Source organism: Dipodomys spectabilis, unplaced genomic scaffold (genome assembly GCF_019054845.1).
Source record: "Dipodomys spectabilis isolate Male_0828 unplaced genomic scaffold, ASM1905484v1 ptg000137l, whole genome shotgun sequence".
NCBI classification, from domain to species: Eukaryota; Metazoa; Chordata; class Mammalia; order Rodentia; family Heteromyidae; genus Dipodomys; species Dipodomys spectabilis.
In genome coordinates this window covers 8,448,302-8,469,659 of record NW_024870814.1, presented here as the reverse complement: position 1 = coordinate 8,469,659, position 21,358 = coordinate 8,448,302, and the positions used below count along the sequence as shown (strand labels likewise).

Below are 21,358 nucleotides of genomic sequence, written 5' to 3'. Positions count from 1 at the left end.
TTTCTTTTTCGAACTGAGATACTATTTCCCTGCACAAAATTGAGGCTCAATTATTAAGGGATAAGAGATGAAGAGGAAAAATAGGAAGTCCTAAGATAGTAATATAAGCAAGTAGAGAGTGGGTATATCTGTTATCAATAGGTAATTCTCAGACGATGAGAACCCAATGCCTGGTAAAGGCTAATAATCAGGAAATGCAGAAAAGTATTGTGCACCCAAAATGAAACATTGACTGGAAAAAATAAAATGAAAGTTTTGAAAATATTTGGAAAGGATGTGAATAAGGGAAAATAGAGGGGGTTCCAGATTGGAAATATGAGAATTCCTCTTTATTAAAATAATTTCAGTTATAAAAATGTTCATAATGCCCTTCATGGGTTCAAAACATATTAGCACCTGGGGCTGGGAATGTGGCATAGTCGTAGAGTGCTTGCCTGGCATGCATGAGATCCTGGGTTTGATTCCTCAGTTCCATATAAACAAAAAACAAATCAAAGAAAATTAAAACAGGAAAAAGTAACATTGAAAATATTAGCACCTTAAGGTCATTATAGTCAGGAGATTCATACTAGATGATTTATATTTACTCCGCAAATTTTGTCACTTTTCCTATCTGACCTCTTTTTTTCTAGTCTGAGTTACAAACAAGAATCATAGGAAGGGATTTATGTGTCTCTTATTTCCTTCCAGATTGAGATTGTTCCTCTGGTTTATAAAAAGCTAAGAGGTAAATTACAAACTTAATATTCCCTATCCTAATGAAATGTGACCCTCAACAGTAAATCTCAGGGACAATAGTTAACATTTTCACTATTAATTTGATTAGCTCTATTTGTGGTACTATTCAAATAAATGTACTATGATATTTATGAGTTACTTAGCCTCAATAAAGAAATCTTAGGGGAAATTGGAAAAAAAAATATGAGAATTCATGAAAGAATCTCAAGGAAATTAAATAGGGACATCTCAGAAAAAGAAATAAAAATGGTCAATACACAAATGAGGAAATTCTCAGCATCTCTGGCCATAAAGAAAATGCACATAAAAACAACACTGAGATAACACCTCACCCCACTTAGAATGGCCATCATCAAGAACACAAAGAACAATAGATGCCAATGCAGATGTGGGAAGAAAGGAAGACTAACACACTGTGGGTGGATACTGGTGCACCCACTGTGGAATGCGCTTTGAGGATTCCTCAGAAACTAAACATAGGCACATCCTGGGGCATTTATTCAAAGATAAAAATTTAGTATTTTTTCACTCAACACACAGTAACTACTCCATAAACATTCTGAATAAACAAATGGCATGGCTTTCTTCATATCAGCATTTTAAATAATTATCATTCATGTACAAAACTTTTGTGAGTTTGTGTGCCAATACTAGAACTATAACTCAAGGCCTGTGTGCTGATCCTTAGCTTATGTGATCAGAGCTAGCATTCTACCATCTGAGTCACAGATCCACTTTCAGATTTGGGGGGGAAGGTAATTGGAGATCAGAGTCTCACAGATTTTCCCACCCATGCTGGCTTGGAACCATGATTCTCAAATGTCAGCCTCTTGAGTAGCTAGTAGTACAACTATGAGCCAACAGCTCCTGGCTAAAAAACTTTAATGTCAAAAAGTATTCAGAGTGGCATACCTTGGGTTATCTTTTCAGATATTGATATCTATTCAGAAACTAAATCTCATTAGCACACAGATTTCACATAGGGACAGAGAAAAAATATTGAGATGACTTTTCAGCAGTGCTTGGCTTCAGGACATTTTCTTTCAAAAGCAATCTTAAACCTTAAGCATAAAACCAGAAATAACATTGACAACTCAATGTGCATGTTAAGTGTTCCATTTAACAGATATGATCTCCCTCTTTACATTATTTTAAAGGTAATTTACGGCAATCATTTTTTTCAAGCTGAAAAACATTATAGCATAAAAAAAGATTCAAAGCTCGGCTAGGAACTGTTAGCTAGGGAGCCTGCCACAGTACAAGAAAGCCAAAAATACCATGATGGAGGAAGATGCCAATTTCAAGGCCAAGAACATGAACTAATGCTCCCAAGACAGTTCTAACAAGTTACTTTTTCCTCTAGACTTCAGCAGAACATTACAATTTTGCTTTGTGACTGCTCCAAAGAGTTAAATTTTGCTTTCTTTCGTTCCTGTAATATTGCTCATTCCATTTAGACAAGTACAAAATAAGGTTTTAGAAACCCAAAAAATCAGCTATAACTACTTTTCACAGTGTGTGGAGACTTCTTTTACACTAAAAGAAAACGTGACAGACGCCTTAGTTGTTACTTTTCTACAAATCATGTGTCCATTGTGAGGTGGTATATTATATTTCTTCAATGTGTAAAAGGACCATAAAATTGTTGATGAAAACAGCACAGATTGATCTCTAAAGGTAAGAAGTCTGGAATTAATGTCCTTCTGGCTCTGACTCAATACATTCATGGCAGTGACCAATTTGGATGAAGCCTCAGAGAAGTCCAGTCTTACTCTCCTGAGACAGTAAAAGACTGCATTCCTTCTTTTCTAATAAATGAAATTTCTTTGTAAACTGTGGAATTTTTTTTTGTCGGTTGTGGGGGCTGAACTCTGGTCCCAGGCGCTGTCCCTCAGCTCTTCAGCTCAAGGCTAGTGCCCTACTACTTGAGCCACAGAGGCACTTCCGGCATTTGTCTGCTTATGTGGTGCTGAGGAATCAAACCCAGGGCCTCATGCATGTGAGGCAAGTACTCTATCACAGAGCCACCTTCCCAGCTTTAAACTGTGGAATTATGATTGTGACTGCATAATATGCTTGACCAGAAAGAATAGACATGGGAAGGAATTTTGTAAGACCATTCAGGGAAAAAAATTCCATAAGTGTTCACTACACCTGATGAAATCAAGATAGTATCCTCTTTAGAATGCTTTTGGCCAGGCAAGAGTGGATCACACCTGTTATCCTAGCTACTCATGAGACTGAGATCTAAGGAATGTGGTTCTAGACCATCCCTTGCAGGAAAGCCCATAAGACTCTTCTCTCACATTGACCATAAAAAAAGCCAGAAATACAGGTATAGTTCAAGGAGTAAGGTGCCAACCTTGAATAAAAATACTAAGGGGCATTGCTCAGGCTCTAAGTTGAAGCCCCAGGACTGACACAATAAGGTAAACTATGAAAATTAATTAATTAATAAAAAGAAATATTGTTCAGGTACCATGGCTTCTAGCTATCTACTCAGAAAGCTGAAATCCAGAGAATTGTGATTATAAACTAAGCTGGGCTAAAAAGTCCATAGGATTCAACAACCAACAATGCAAGCAAAAAATAGTTTGAAATGCATGGCTCAAATGGAAAAATACCAGCCTAGGAAGTTTGAAAACCTGATTTCAAACCAAACACTACTAAATTTGGAGGGAATGTTTTCATGAATCTGATATTTATCTATAGATATATAGATATAGGTACAGATATAGATATAGATGGAAATAGTAAGGTGCCAGTGGCTCACGCCTGTAATTATAGCTACTGAGGAGACTGAGGTCTGAGGATCATGGTTCAAAGCCAGCTTGGACAGGAAAGTCCGAGAGACGCTTATCTCCAATAAACCACTAGAAAACCAGAAGTGGCTCAAGTGGTAGAGCACTAGCCTTGAGATAAAGATTGCAGAGACAGCATCCAAGACCAGAGTTCAAGCCAGACGACCGACTAAAAAAAAAAAGAGAAGATATACATGGAAATAACAATAACAGAATGTTCACCAGTTTATAAAAACTAGTTCCTAGGATATTTATGTACACTACTAAAAGTGTAATTTCCCAACTTTGCGCTTATCTGCAAGCTGACAATTAGCTTTCTAGGTAAAACAGAAAGTCTTTTTCGCTCTCTTCAGAGTTCTCTTCACATGAGCATCACACAGTTTAATTCACTAAGACAAAGGAAAAGCCATTGATAGGTGTTGTTTCTAACATGCTTTGTCTACTTGGCTACTACCAGCATAGTTCAAGTCTATGTTGTCAATGGTAGGAAACTGAAGAGCAATATTTGAGAGAGCAAAGTTGTTTATCTTCTTAGCTGGGAAGGAACCAAATAGGCACTGCTCACCGCCAAGAGACCAGTCCCCACACCTACACTGCTTTGGGTTTCTTTGCTGTCTTAGAGAGGTTGGTCCATATGCACCTCACCTACCTTTCTGCTCTAACAAACACATCCAGACATTCCACATGGCCTCTGACTGCTCATTGGGGCAGGCATCATCAAATTATCCTTACTAGATTCTTCCCAATACAAAAATTATTTGGTGCAACTAAGATGCCTCCTTCCATGACCCTTAAGTCTTTCCATATTGCTGCACCCAGCATACAATTTGCATAGTGCTCCCTAGGAGGAGCCTCCTTGCTAAGGCTAAGATAAAAGCTCAGCTCTCACCATAAGTTGACTGATCAGGACTCCTCCTTTCAGTTTCTCAAAATGAGATGCCCTGCTCAGCTCCTGGGGCTGCTGATGCTCTGGATCCCTGGTAAGGGAACAGAGAGATGAAGGGGATGAGGAAGAAGATAGGGTGTTCAGGTGGGGTGTGCTGCTGTTGTGTGTTCCGTTCACGTGTGAGGTGTGTATATCTTATACTTCACAATGAAGTAACAGCAGGTGGTGTTTGGAGCTCTGAGGGGGAGGAAGAATCCAGGGCATCAGGATCTAGATTCTGCTAAAAACTGTTCTATAGAGTGAGATGGTAAGAACACCCTCTGTGTACACAACTTGTAACTGAATATTTACAATTCAAATCAAAATTCAAATAATAATTCAGCACAATGGAGGAAAATTATAATACCAGCTAAAAATTTTTATGTGATTCCCCACTTGACTTCCTTCTTTCTAGGATCCAGTGCAGACATTGTGATGACACAGACTCCACACTCCCTGATGGTTGCCCCTGAAGAGCCAGTCTCCATTTCCTGCAAGTCCAGTGAGAGCCTCCTGCATACCTATGGAAACACATACTTGCATTGGTACCTGCAGAAGCCAGGCCAGTCTCCACAACTCCTGATCTATAAGGTTTCCAACAGATTTACTGGGGTCCCTGACAGGTTCAGTGGCAGTGGGTCAGGCACAGATTTCACACTGACAATCAGCAGAGTGAAGCCTGAGGATGCAGGGGTTTATTACTGCCAGCAAGAGACAAAACGCCCTAACACTGTACTACAGCCCAGAGCAAAAACCTTCTGTATGGGGCACCCCAGCTGTGCCCAAGTGCTACTTGCTTGGGGACCAGCAGATTCTCTAAGTCTGTGTGCAAGGACAAGGTTGGGGAACTCAGAGCCACAAACTGCAGCTGAGGTCTCTGTCCCATGGGGGCCTCAGCTATACTCAATGAAACCCCTTTGCTGGTCACCTGCAACACACACCCATAGCATTTGTGACAGAAAAGTACAGATGCCCTACGGCACTTCTGGGTAAGTGGAAAAGACTAACTCAAGGAAGTTTCCAGAAAGATGGAAGATATATTTTTTCAGATTTTCCAACAGACACAGGAAGGTGGTATCCTTGACTTCTAGAAGAGATTTGTGCCTTGTCAATTTTGTTCCTTTTCACATTGAGATATAAATTAAATCCCAAACACAATAAAACAACTTATTGCGTAAAAGCAATAAAAAGAATAATTATGAAAATACCTTATAATGATTGCACTTAATCTTTCAGTTCTCCTTATTTCAGGATCCAGTGGGGATTATATGATGCTGCAGACTCTGCTCTTCTGATCCATCTCCCCTAGAGAGCTGGCCTGTATCTCAAGAAGAATCACAGAGGGCCTCCCACAGTGGCCCATACCCATAATACCTGTTACTCAGGAGGCTGAGATTGAGATTACAGTTCAATCCCTACACAGGAAAAAGTTTAGCAAAACTCCATTTTAGCAAACAAGCCGGTATGAAGGCACACATCTGTAGTTCCTGCTATGCAGGGGGCTGTAAGTAAGAGGATCTTTGCCAAATCTGAGCAAAAATAAAAGACTTTACCTAAAATATAACTAAAACAAAAAGGGAGTAAGAGTGGCATGGCTCAAGTGGTAGAGTGTCTGCAAGGAGGGAAGCCCTTGTTCAAACTGTCAGAGGCGGGGAATAAACAACAGAAGTGAAGTCATCTCTTCTGCGTGGCACTGGCCATCACTGCACATTGCATGGGACATGGTTGCCAATATGAATGCTTCTCAATCTTCATTGACTCAATGATTACCAAAGACGCTGGGCATAGTCACCAAGTCCTATCACATGTCACCAATCCATCATGAGTGCTCAAGCAAGCTGGCCACAGGTCCCTTGTTATGTACTGTGTATGGAGTGGGAGAGAAGGGCATAGAAGACAGGGCTTAGACCCCTGATGTTGAGGAGTACCAAAGAAGACAGCTTGCACTCTGAGAAGGTCAGCAGAAAACAAAACATAGTGCCAGAAGTAAATCCAAGGCTTAGGACCAGGCACATAAAATGGCATCAGTACCTTGTCACAGGGAAAGGACCTGAGAGAATAAAAAGAAGGAAGAAAGTACTATCTGCAAAACAAAGTAAAACAAAAATCACAGTTTCCACTATTATATAAAAGAAAGAATAAGGAGAGCTGTGCTGATGGAAAGATTACATTTCCTCATCTAGAAAGGAAGGTATTAAGACATGCACATTGCAATGTATAAATTAATAGGTACAGGTAAACTAAAACTGGCTGCACAGACAAACATGGAGAATATCTTACAGGATTTAAGATGTGTATGTAGTAAAGTGGGGATACTTGGGCCTGTAATCCTAGTCTTTGGAGATGCAGAGCAGAGAATCCTAGGCAAGAGTTCATTCTCCACCCCCACTAGCACTTGCTTTTGCTCGAGTTCCTGATAGTGGATATTCTGAATAACTGAGTAGCCATGGCCCCTGTGAGAGACACCTCAACTACAACTTGGATGTCACCCAGAGGCTCAGAGCATCTGCCCTGCTGGAACCCAGACAAGCCACACATGGGGACAGCTGGGCCACTCCACCCAGGGAGGTTTTTGCTCTGGGCTGTACCACACAGGTAACATATTGTGTACCTTGGAAGCAGCAGTAAACTCCAGCATCCTCAGCAGGATGCACATTGCTGATTTCCAGAGTGAAATCTGTGCCTGACCTGTGTGGGAATCAAGAGTCTTTTGGGAAGTCTTATAAATCATTTGCCATGGAGCCTGGCCTGGCTTCACATGAAATTGAGTCACTTGCAGAGAAGTGGGTAGATCTGGGGCCTTCATGGTAAGCAAAGCAAGCCATATTCAGAAGGACGGTCACATGCTTTCTCTCATGTGTCCCTGCTAAACCTAAAAGATAACTATGCATGTAAACACACAAAGGAATATGGGACATATATGATGTTTGTAATCTATGAACATATATAATAAACATATGTGTAAATGCGAGATGGTTGGCAAGGATTGAAGGAAGATAAGAGGAATTTTACGGTGAACAGTATCTAAACCCATTACATCTGGAAAACAGGGTGAAGGAAAGGAGAGATTAACTAGGAATATGGACTTCTGTGTTTGAGGTTTTGAAACAAGGGATCAGGGGCTTAATAGTGGAACAGAAATTTATTCAGAAAATAATTGGGTTTAATACTGGAAAATGAAAGAGACCAGAAAAGTAAGTAATAGGATCAAAATAGAAGCATCCAGAATTAAAGAGAGTCACGGGGACAAGAGGAATTGATCTATCCAGACCCACTAAAGACACCAATGCCAGTATTTCAGCCTATAATCCTACCTACCCTGAAGGAAGAGATCTGAGCATTGCAGTTCAAACCCAGCCAACCTGGCAAGGAAATTCCATGAGACTTTTATCTTCAATTAACCTTCAAAAAAACAAAAGTGGGGAAGACAACATCCTTGAGGTAAAAAAAAAATGAAAAGGCTAAGAATACTGCCCAGGCCTGTATTCAAGTTCTAGGAACAACACACACAGAAAAAAGGAAATGAAAGAAAGGAAGGAATGAAGAAGTGAAGAAAGAAGGAAGGAAGGAAGGAAGAGAGGGAAAGAGGGAGGGAGGGAGGGAAGGAGGAAGATAGGGAGGGAGAGAGAAAGGGAGGGAGGGAGAAGAAAGAAAAGGTACTACAGTCATCTGTAAAGAGAAACTTTATTCAATCAGCCATAAGATCATTACTAACATTCAGGTACCTGTAACACAAAAACTCCTAACAGTGTCTCTCAGACAATCTTACCATATTTTTCTACAATTATCTCCCACAAACAGAAATCCAGAAAGACCAAGTCCATGAATGATTCCTGGTCCCTGCAAACCCTACCACCATGAAATGTTGAAATGCAACCTCTCAGGCAGACATTAAGGATGCCAGTTCAGGATTGTGTTGGAAGGAAGCTGTTCACACAGCAAGGACTACTGACCCATGGCTGGGGAGGTTTGTGATCGAGACTGAAGCCCTGTGGGAGGGTAGTTATACTACTGTGGACAGTAATAATCTGCCACATCATCAGCCTGCATGTTGCTGATAGTGAGAGTGTAGTCTGCCCCAGACCCACTGCCAATGAATCCCTCAGGGATTCCAGATGGACGAGTGGATGCACCATAAATGAGCTATTTAGGAGCCTGCCCTACTTTCTTCTGGTACCAGACTATGTGGTTGTTCACATTCTGACTGGACTTGCAGTTCATAATGGCCCTTTCTCCTATTGACACAGCCAGAGAACGTGAAGTCTGTGTCATTATGATGTCTCCACAGACACCTGCAATCACAAATGGACCATGGTCCTTCATAAATGCACACACACTCAAACCTCATCATGTATACATTGAAACACCACTAACATACACCTTCTAATTGTACTATAAGTCAGTACGTTATTGTGTCCATACTAGAGATTGTCATTTCTTATTACATTTTTTTCATTTAGTATTGTAATTATAAAGGTGATTACAGAGGGGTTACAGTTACATAAATCAGATAACAGGTACATTTCTTTCTGGACAATGTCACCCTGTCCCTCACTCTTTCCAAGTTTCTTCCTCTCATCCCCACACACAAGTTGAATAGTTCCACATATTATTTCATGAGTATCACTGCTGCATTTGTTTATACTTTGTCCCTTCATTTCTGTGTCCCCTTTTACCTTCCCAAAGACAGATAAACAAACTAGACAAAAGAACAGAAACAAGAACAAAGAAAAAACTTCTTGCTTCCATTCAAAACATTTTTACAGTTCTACAAAAGGCACTAAATGCATCCCAGCAGGTAAGTTTCTCACCAGACACCCAGAGAAGCAGGGTGTTGAAGATCTGGCTATCAAGCTCATCTTCTTGCTCCTGCCTGCCTGATACAGCTCTCTGCTCAAGGCAACGTCTCACATATAAATATAAAACCTGCACAGCTGAAACAAGCCTCCAGGCGCCCATGCAAAACAGTCAGGAAGTAAGGAAGCAACTGTGTGGGCAGTGGGCTGTGAACAGACCTGATGCGGGATCCCAAGGATACCAACACAGACAGTGTAACTGTGTGACCAGAAAACACACAGACACCAATTTAGACTTTGTGAGAGCAACTTAGAACCTTTTACACCCTAGACTCCTAGATGAATTAGTGAGGAGCTACTCAAAGATAATTTGAAATGGACTCAATATTCCAAAATCACTCAATACCCTAATTGCTAAATTCCTCAGCTTATAAATCTTAATAAAAACAAATCATGCTGGAAAAAATAAAACAAGGAAGAAGGAAGGAAGTAGGGCGGGAGTAGGGAGGAAAGTAAAGAAAGAAAAAAAGGAGAGGAAAAGAAACAAGGGAGAAAGGGCAAAAGAGAAAGACAGAAAGAAAGAAAGAAAGAAAGAAAGAAAGAAAGAAAGAAAGAAAGAAAGAAAGAAAGAAAGAAAGAAAGAAAGAAAGAAAGAAAGAAAGAAAGAAAGAAAGAAAGAAAGAAAGAGAAATAGAGAGGCAGAAGGGAGGGAGGGAGGGAGGGAGGAAGGGAGGGAGAGAGAGAAGAGGGAGAGAAGAAGGAAGGAAGGAAGGAAGGAAGGAAGGAAGGAAGGGAAGGAAGGAAAATTAGCAGCACCTGAGGGGCTCTTGTTTGGCAGATGTCACAAATACAAAGTTATTGTACTCTGACTGGATCCTGAAGAAAATTTGGGCAGACCCCATTCCTGGAACCTGTGGCCAACTCCTTGTCCAGAATGCTGCAAGAGCAACATACATTGGTGTTAAGCTATGACATTTGAGGAAATGATATGATTTATCACAACCTCAAACATGAATGCACAAGAAAAAACTTGAGTGCAAGGAGTGAAAAGTGTGAGTGTTTTTTCCATTTCCCATGATATCCCTGTCTTGTCAGTTACAATGAGATATGTTAAAAATTCCACTGAATAATGGAAATATAAATTTAATAAACTTGGAAAATCACTTCAGGGTTGAACGTCATTTCCCCATTTGTTTGCAGTCTCCCATCACCCTCTTGCATGCAACCGGCCAACTGGAACTTCCAAAACCATGAGAAAATAGACCTTTTTAACTCTTCACAAATGGTGTTAGTCACTGTACCACAAATCCATCAAGCATGAGATCTAACAAGTATATCTATACTTCTCTGTTTCTCTCTGTTTCTGTTTATTTATTTTATCATCTTGCAGGTGTGGTATAGCGAGTTTCAATTTAACATGTCAGCTTAACAGTGCATTTTGATTAATGTCTCCTATTTCATCATTTTTCCCCATCTCTCTCCACTCATGCACTGCATTTACCTAGTTCCATTTCTGTTCTTTTTTCCATTATATTTCTAGCAAATTTCTTTTCTATTTATACCTGCTGGTTTCTGTGACTTGTGACAAGATCCCTGACTCAAACAACATCCACATGCAAGGAAATACAATTTGGTCATCAATATACTCCTGACAATGCTGGATAAGAAATGTACTCATTATCTTACTCATGAAACTCTAATTAAAATTGAAAAGAAAAAAAGATATTCCTGAATCCACTGGCATAACTATCATGGCAAGGAGATAGGACTCTTCTCAGAGATTTACCTCCCAGCAATGAATGGAAATCCACCAACAAATATATAGATAATTCTTCATGATGCCTCTCCAGCATCTATTGGGTTTATGCTAGCATGGACCCTTAACTACTGTATGTAAAAGAAAATCTACTAGTTCAAGAGTTACACAGAGTAGTCATCAACTCAACCCCACCCTCATGACATGTGGAAACTCCAGTAGGAAAACAAGTTCCTTAATTCTGGAAATTTTGAAGGGCCATGACTACCTCTAAAATGCAGGGTAGGAAGACAGAGAGTGAAGATTTCATCACAGGGACACCTTATATTTATCAAATAATTTGGGGACAGTGAAAAAGCTTAATATATATGTATATGTCCATACATATATATATGTCCCATTTGAATATATATATATATGTCCCATATTAACTTCCCTTGAAAAGCATAACCACATTAAAATACATCTGCCTACTCAGGCTTTTAACCCCAGGATGACTGTGCTGAAAGATAGCCAGAGCTCATCATGCTTTGAAAGTAGAACAAATACAATTATTTACTGGCATATTGGAGATGAAGTGCCAGAAGAAAAAAATCAAAGATGATCACTGCATGTGTTTGAACTTGGAAAAGGCAGAATTTAGAACGATGTTTACTGGGAGAGGGAAGCCAACAGAAAGAAAATTTGAAAGACGGCTGAGAATCTGGACTTTAATTAGAATTTTGAGATCTCCAACTGAAAATGTACCTTAAGTGTCTGTGAATGTGCAATTCTGAAATTCAAGGAACCAGTCTGAACTGGAGGTACAGAATTGGGACACAGAGCAATCATTAGATAATATTGTATATAAATGAAAGCAGGCTGGGCCTTGGAAGCTATACACTATTGAGAAGTGAAAAGAAAAAAAAAAGGAACTAGCAGGAACCCTGGGAAGGGGCAACTAACTCCATAGGAAATGAACTCTGAGTGATGTCCCAGAGACAAGACACTGATTGTAAAAAACACCTTTGCAGAAGGTTTTGAAATGTAATATTAATGTGTTGAATAAAGAAAATTTTTGTTTCATGGAAGACTAATATTAAATGATTCGCATATTTTCAGGAAGAGGTTCACAATCTCATTGAGCAAGTCAAGATTTGGAAAGTTATTTGTACAGGGGTAAATACACTGTATTAAATAGGTAAGGTCTTATCTACGTGGGTTTGATTGGAGAAACTAATGAAGTATTTTCTACATAATTTATAAAGGGTTTGGAAAGTTAATGGTTCACAAAATAAAAACTTTACAAAACAAATTATAAAAGCAAATAGGGGAGACACCAGTGGCTTAACCTGGGAAGCTGAGATTTGAGAATGCACAGTTTGGAGCAAGTCCTGGAAAACTAATCTGAAAATCACTGATCTCGAAGAAAACAGGAAAAAGGTGGAAATAGAGGCATGGAGCAAGTGCCACAGTGCCAGCCCTCAACTGAAAAGCCAAGTAAGAGAAGAGCAGCAGCAAGAGGTCTTGAGTTGAACCCTAGCACAGGAGGGGAGAATAGGAGCAGTGGAGGGGGAATGTTGTCCTTTGCTGCCCCCTGCTGGTCACCATTATGAACAGCAAACTCTAGGGAGAATTTATTTTACATCATTTCTTTTTTTATTATTATTAATAAGTTTTTTATTATAAAAATACCGTACAGAGGCGTTACAATTACATGAACAAAGTAATGAGTACATTGCTTATCAAGCATTGTTGCCTCCTCCTTTGTTTCCCATTACCATTCCTGCCCTCCCAGCTCCCTGCCTCCCTCCACCACCACAACCCACCAAAGTTCTAAAGTTCCTTCTTTTTTCTTTTTTTTTTTTTGTTGAGAAAATACCATATAGAGGGGTTAAAATTACATTAGCAAGATACATTTCCCATCAAGCATTGTTGCCTCCTCCTTTGTTTTCCTTTCCCATCCCTTCCCATCCTCCCCCCACCACCCCTCACCCACCCACCCATTCCCTCCCCCCACCCCGCTCCTGCCAAAGTTGTAAAGTTTGTTTTTCGACAAAAGGACTTGCACATATCATTGCTGCAACCAGTATCCCTATTTAAACGATTTTTTTTTCCCCTTCCCCTCCCCAAATTATACCAACATCAAATACAGTGAAAACAGGGGTTAAACCATGGGGGAGGGACATACAAAGCAACAAAAAAAATCATCTTATAAATAAGTTAGAAACAATAGCAACAAAGAAAAACCGTTTGAGTTCTTATCTTGGGGTTCAGAGAATTATTGTTCCCCATCTTTTCTTTTTCAAATACCTTGCATATTTTGCCCTTCATAAGTTATTTAGCACAATAACTGAGCTCAGCAACTCAGAGTATCAAATCTGTGAAGGACCTGTCCCATCATTTCCATATAATAAAACAAGTCCACTCAGAAAATTTGCCTACTTCATCAAACTTGATTTCTAGTGCTCTTCCCATCATTTGGATCCACCATCCCACCACCTGCTTCCACCTATAGTCACAGACTTCTCAGAAGCCATGTTATACATGTCGAGTACTCTAGGGTTTTCAGTGCAAGCTGATGGCATAGCTGTCATCCAGAAACTACACACAGTACCAGAATCACAACAAAACAAACGGCTTCAAATCAAATTATAGTTCAAACACCGTAGACGAACAATACATGTGCGGATGACATTCTTGTTTTCTTTTCTTATGTTGGTTTTGTTTACTTGATTATTGTTAACAGAACTCATCGTATAGCTTAGGCTGCTCATGAATTTCAGATCTCCCTGTATGCTGATATAATAGTCATGAACCATTCTACAGCGTCCACTGACATTTCCTTATTCATCAATCACAAACCTATATTGAATGCAAGGAAAATGTACAACTCACCTCAACTAGTCTAGCCCTCATACCAGAGACTACAAAAGTAAATATGATTTTCAAATACCTGAGACTTCTATCTTCACCATTTCCACAACACAGACCCTGTAAACAGTATTCTGAGGATGTAAGATTTCCAAATATTATTTTTAATAAGGTCTTATATTTTGCCTGGATTGATATGAACTGTAATCCTCTTATTTACACCACCCATAAAGCTAAGATGACACAAATGAGCCCCCATAGGTTGACTGTGAAGAAGGTCATGGTCTGTCCATTTTGTCTTTATGGCTATGTTCCAGGGGCAGATGTCAGCTATAAACATAACTGCTTTTCACAATGTTTAGAGACTCTTCTTTCTCTTCTGGATAAAGCCATCCACAGAGTTACTTCTACACTAAAAGGAAATATGAGACTCCATAATTGTTCCATCCTCCTACAAATCACAACACAAACTGCTCTCTGAAAGCTCTAAAGGCAAGAAGTCAGGAATTAATGTCCTCCCAGCTCTGACCCAACACTGTCACCACAATGACCATCTTGGAAGCCCAGTCTTCAATTCAAATTGCCCTGAGACAATAAAGGACTGCATTCCACGATTTTTTTTTAAATGAGTCTCTTTTTCAAATCTGGTAACTGCCTAATATCCATGACAATGGAAAGGACTGGAATATGGCAAGGATTTTTCTAAGTTCATTCATAGGAGGAAAAAATACCATAAGTATTCATTACATCTGATGAAATCAAGATGTTCTTCTCTTAAGAAATATTTTTAATTAGGCACCAGTGGCTCATACCTGTAATCCTTGCTTCTCAGAAAGCTATATCTGAGGAATATGCTTGTAAGCCAGCCCAGGCAGCAAAGTCCATGAGACTCTTATCTCTAATTCACCAGGAAAAAGCCAGAAATGGAGGTATAGCTCCATGGGTTCAGTGCCAACCATGAATGAAAAAGCTAAGAGGCAGCACACAGGCCCTGAGTTCAAGCTCCAGTACTGGCACAATAAGTAAAAATATTTTTATTAGGTATCAGTGGCTCCTAACTACACATACAGCTGAGATCCAGAGAACTGTGATTCTAAACCTGCCTGGCCTGAAAATTATATGAGACTCCATCTCCAAAATAGGAGCATAAAGCAGGAAGTAAGGCATTGCTGAAGTGGTACAGTGTCTGCATAGCAAGTTTAAATCCCCTCAAACCATGTACTACCAAAATAGTGGGGGAGGAAGGATATTTTTATGAATCTGATATATCTAGCAATAAGTATGACAGAATGATTGCCAATTTGTAAATCTATTTCCCACTAATTTTTATTTACTATTACATGATAATTTTCATCCTTTGCTCTTATATTGAACTGGGAAATTGGCTATTTAGCTGAAACAGAAATTCCTATTTTCCTCATGCCAAGTTCTCTTCACATGAGCATCACAGAGTTCTATTCACTAGGTCCAAAGAAAAGCTCTTGCCAACCTTTCTTTCTAATATTTGTCTACTTGGCAGCTATCAGCAGAGCTCTAGTCTATGCTGTCAATGGTAGGAAACTGAAGGGCAATACTTGGGCGGGCAAAGTTGCTTATCTACTTAGCTAGGAAGGAACCACACAGGCACTGCTCCCCACCAAGAGACCAGTCTCCACACCTGCACTGCATTGGGTCTCTTTGCTGTCTTAGAGAGGTTGATCCATATGCACCTTCTCTCCTCCTTCTGCCCCAACAAACACATCCAAATGTTCCACATGGCCTCCTATTGCCCACTGAGGCACACAGCAAGCAATTTATCTTTGCTGGCCTCTTTTCAATACAGATATTGTTTAACTCAACTAAGATGCCTCCTTCCATGCCCCTTAAGTCTTTCCATATTGCTGCACCCAACATACAATTTGCATAGTGCTACCTAGGGAGGAGACTCGTTGCTAAGTTTAACTTCTCACACTAAGTTCATTGATCAGGACTCCTCATTTCAGTGTCTCAAGATGAGGTGCCCTGCTCAGCTGCTGGGGCTGCTGATGCTCCGGATCCCTGGTAAGGACGCAGAGAGATGAAAGAAAGGAGGGAGGAGATCAGTTTTCAGGTGGGGTCTGGTACATCACTGCTGCTTTGTGTTCTGCCCACATGTGAAGTGTGTGCATCTCATACTTCAGGACTGCAGGTGCTGGTTAGAGCTATGTGGGCTGGTTAGAGCTATGTCCAGAGCATCTGGACATAGATGCTGCTGAAAATTATTCTATAGAATGAGATAGTAAACAAAAAGACCTCTGTTTACAAATGTTAATTTCCTGCTGTGAAATTGAATATTTACAATCCAAATAAAATTTCAAATAGTAATTTAGTACAATGAAGAAAACTTACGAAACTAGCTAAAAACTTTTATGTGACTCCAACTTAACTTCCTTCTTTCTAGGATCTAGTGGAGATGTTGTGATGACACAGACTCCACTCTCCCTGTCCTTCAACCCTGAAGAGCCAGCCTCCATCTCCTGCAAGTCCAATGAGAGCCTCCTGCATAGCAATGGAAACACATACTTGAATTGGTACCTGCAGAAGCCAGGCCATTCTCCACATCTCCTGATCTATACGGTTTCTAACCGATTTACTGGGGTCCCAGACAGGTTCAGTGGCAGTGAGGTGAAGCCTGAGGATGCAGGGGTTTATTACAATGAGCAAGGTACAAAATGCTCTAACACTGTGTTACAGCCCAGAGCAAAATCCTCCCTGCATGGGGTAGCCCACCTGTGCCCATGTGCTCCTTGCCTGGGAACCAGCAGAGCAGATTCTCTGAGTCTGTGTGCAAGGACAAGGTTGGGGAACTCAGAGCCACAAACTGCAGCTGAGGTCTCTGTCCCATGGGGGCCTCAGATACACTCAACATAGCCCTATTCATGGTCAGCTGCAACACACTCCACATAGCATTGTGACAAAATGTACACATGCTATATGTTACTTCTAAGTAAATAGACAAGACTAATTCAAAAGAAGGTTCCAGAAAGGTTGAAGACCTCTTTTCTTATGAAGACTTTCTCACAGAAATAGGAAGGTGGCATACATGACTTCTAGAGGGGACTTTGTGCCTTGCCAATTCCATCCTTTTTTCAAATTTAAATAGAAACTAAATCACAAACACACACAAATGACATTACTTCGGAAAAGTAAGAGAAGGAAAATCATGAAAATGGCTTATAATGGAAGCCCTTAAACTTAGAGTTCTCATTATTTCAGGATCCAGTGGGGATAATGTGACACTACAGACCCTGCTCTTCCTATCCATCACCCCTGGAGGGCTGGCCTGCATCACTAGAAAACTCACAGAGGGCCTTAAGGTGCTGAAGGCCAGGAGTACTACAGAAGGCAAAACTCAAGATGGGAAGGTCAGCAGGGAATGCTCTCAAGACATAGGACCCAAGCACATCAAAATAGCATCAGTGCCTCATTCAAGGAAGAGGACCCACAATGTTGAAGAGAAAAAAAAAGGGACAGAAGAAAATACTATGATGACTTGGACCTCTAATCCTAGCCTTTGGAGGTGGAGATCAGGAGAATTATGATTCAAACACAGGATAGGCAAAAAGTTCATTTTCACCAGCAGTTTTTAAGAGATTATTGTTGTTGCTGCTCTTCTTGATGGTGGCTTATTCTACGTGGTTGAGAAGAGCCAAGGCCTTTGTGGGACAGAGAACTCAGCTGCAGCTTGATATTGTGAGTTCCCCAAGCTTGTCCTCACACAGGCTCAGAGCATCTGCTCTGCTGGTCCCCAGACAAGAAGCACATGGGGACAGCTTGGACACCATTCACAGGGAGGTTTTGCCTTGGGCTGTACCACAGGGGTAAGATATTTTGTACTTTGGAAGCAATAGTAAACAGCATCCTCAGAGGGGTAGACATTGCTGATTTTCAGAATGAAATCTGTGCCTGACCTGTGTGAGACTCAAGAGGCCTTTGGGAAGTGTTATAATTTGTTTGCCATAGAGCTTGGCCTGGCTGAACATGAAATTGTGTCATTTACGAAGAATTGGGTAAAACTGGGGCCTTCATATTAAGCAAAGCAAGCCAGGTTCACATGCGTTCTCTCATGGGTTCTTGCTAAGCCTAAAAGATAAATGTGCATGTAAATGCACAAAGAAATATGGGAGACATAAAACATGTTTATAATATATGAACATGTCATAAACATGTAATAGTAGGACTGTTGGAGAGGATTAGCTATGGAAAAGCAAAGATTAAAGGATGAATAATATCTAAGTCTACTTCAGCTGTAGATAAAGAGACCAAAATGGGGCTCACTAAAGTCTGGAATAATAGGGTAGTAGGGTTAGGGAACGTGACAACAAGTGAGAGGTGCAATCCCATCAGGGTAGTATATATGCAAAAATATCAGGTTAAAGCCCATTTGAATATTAGCATACACTAAGAATTTAAATGACAGTAACAGAAATAGTAATTACAAGTGGGAGAGGGGAGGGTGAATGGAGAGGCTGAATGAGAGAAAATATGATGGAAATACTTTATGTACATGTTTGACAATGGAATGATGACATGGAGATTGATTTGGGAAGGGAGCAAGGAGGGACAGTGATGCAGGGAGAGAGTCTATCAAGGTCCACTGCTTGCAGTGATGGATCCACCCAAATAAAACCTCCTGTACAACTAATTGATGCCAATATTCAAGAAATGCTGAAAAATATTTTAAAGATCTGTGCTGTAACCAGCCTTAGTGGCTCAGGCCTGTAATCCTAGCTACTCAAGAGGCTGAGATCTGAGGATCACAGTTCAAAGCCAGCCTGGGCATGAAAGTCCAGGAGATTCTTATCTCCAATAAACCACTCAGAAAACAGAAGTGGTGCTGTGGCTCAAATGGTAGAGCAATAGCCTTGAAAGGAAGAGTTAGGGACAGCACCCAGGCCAAGAGTTTAAACCCCACGATCGACAAAAAAAAATCTGTATTGTACACAATGGAGTAAAACACCTATCAGTGTAACACTTCTCTATAGTAGGCATCATAAGTATCCCAAGATGATCTGAATATATAGTAGGATGAGTAGATGTTAAACGTAAATACTGCATAACATTTTCATTTAAGTACATGCTAAAATTCTATCCACAGCTGGTCCAGAATACTGAACTAAACAACTCTTCCACTGGTTTCCCAGACAAGAAACACATGGGGACATCTTGGCTTCCATTCACAGAGAGGTTTTGCTCTGGGCTATACCACAGGGGTAAGATTGTGTACCTTGGAAGGAGTAGTAAACGCCACCATTCACAGCTGGGTAGACACAAATTTCATGGTAGTGTGATCCTTTTGAGAAAGGAAACATTCCCTTTTCCACTGACTTAGTTTAGACTTCATGACTATCCTAGGCTATACATATTACATACTGTATTAACTATTCAAATGGTAGTATTGTTAGCCAAGATTACAAGAAAAAAGGATTATACTCTAAGTTCGAGGAGTGATAGATCTTTAGTTCTTTCTTACACATCAAATTCCACAACTATTCCTTAAAGCTACCTTAGATATCTATGTTAAAGCACAATGGTATTGGGATAGGAAATATTTGATTGCCATGAAACACTACTTGTTATTATAGTCAGAAAAGAACATCTTATACTAAATGAATAAATACAAAATTTTCTAAATGTAGATAGGTGGAAATATACATATATAAATATATGTGTAAGGTCTGCACAGGGATACCTCCCTACCTCTTGGCTAAGTCTCTGCCCAGTATCTGCTACCTAGGTAACTGGCAGACCTGAAAGCACTCACCTTCCCCTCCTGCTAGGTCACAATCTGGGCCACCTCTGGTCAGATGCCTCCCATCTGAACTTAGGAGGGTCCTAGACCTTGAGGTCACATCCTGATCCCACACCTTTCCCCCACCTGGCCACACCTCTTCCTGTCTCTGGCCTAGATAAGCCCTGGCCCAGGAACGTTTGCCACCCACCTCTTTCCTTTTCACCCATGCCTCTCTGCCAAGCCCAGCCAGGGCACAAGTTAGGTAAATAAACTTCTACTCCTGCCTGAATATTTCATGGTATTCTCTTCATCAGCTACTTAATGAAACCTCCCTATTTAGTATACCTTTCAATAAGCCTGTGTGATGTGTGTGTGTGGATGATAGATGGTGAGATAGGAAGATGCAGAGATAAAATGATAGAGATGTACAATAGATGTACTTGGATGGTAGCGATATAATCGCTGTTCTTGGTAGGTAGCAAGCTGAGCTATGACCCAAGTGGGCACATGACTTATCCTACTCTGCCATCTGCTGACAAAGCTTTATAACTGCAACTGACTTCAGAACAAGTTCTTTGGTCAACGTGAGATATATCATTTCTTTTGTTTTAATACTTTATAGAATGTTTAATTATATATAAACACAGTACATAGTACAATAACCCCCAATGTCAACAATTAACATTTTGCAACCTCGTTTTGCCTACCTGTTTGATCCAAATTGACTCTAAAACCCTACACACACACACACACACACACACACACACACACACACACACACACACAGAATTTAAGCCAATTATCACTATTTTGTTAACTGATGATGATTTTTTCAATAACAGCCATACCACTTGATGCTTAAAAGTAATTCCCATCTAGTAGCATCTCATTCTTGTAATTCTAAATGCTCAGGAAGCTGAGATACAGCCCAGGCAGGAAAATCAATGTAACTATTATCTCCAATTAACTGTCAAAAAGCCAGAAGTGAAGCTGTGGCTTAACTGGTAGTACACTAACCAGGGACAGTACCCAGGCCCTGAGTTCTACCATTTCCTATTATCTAGTACCCATTTCTACTCAAACTACCTTCATTGTATTCAAGGTTGTTTTCATACTTACAGTTGTTTAAATCAAGTCCCAGACATAATTAAATAAATAAATGTATAAGTCTCAACAAAGTCTTAAAAATGACTATATATATATATTTTTTCCAGGGCTGAGAACTGAACCCAGGGCCTTGCACGCACCAGGCAGGCGCCCTTCCACTGGGCTAAACCTCCACCCCAATGACTATATATTTTATATATTTACAGGAAATATCAAAAGAGATGTGTGTGTGTCTGTGTGTGTGTGTGTGTGTGTGTGTGTGTGTGTGTGTGTGTGTGTGTGTGTACGGATACTGCATCTTGAACTCAGGACTTGAGAACTCTCTCATAGCTTATTTCATTCAAGGAAAGTGCTCTACTACTTGAGTCACAGCTCTAGTTCTACCTTTTGGGGATTAAATGGATATTAGATTCTCACAGACATTCCTATCTGGAAGGGCTTCCAACCACAATTCTCAGACCTCTGCCTTGTAAGTAGCAAGGATTACTGGTTGAGCCACCAGCACCCAACTGAAAAGCTTTTATATAAGAAAGAATTTAGAATGCCCACCTTGGGTTTACTGATATATTTTCAGGAGGTAAATCTCATTAGATTTCAGATAGCAATAGGGAAATATTATTAGGATGACTT

The 21,358-nt window shown here is 40.2% G+C and overlaps 1 gene segment (V, D, J or C); it reads left to right on the top strand.

Moving 5' to 3' along the window:
• The first annotated feature begins 4,444 nt into the window (after window positions 1-4,444).
• LOC122116632 overlaps window positions 4,445-21,358 on the top strand; it is a 246,279-nt gene continuing 229,365 nt past the window's right edge. Inside the window, 1 exon segment of the V gene segment in view lies at window positions 4,445-4,519. Coding sequence covers window positions 4,471-4,519 — 49 coding nt within the window.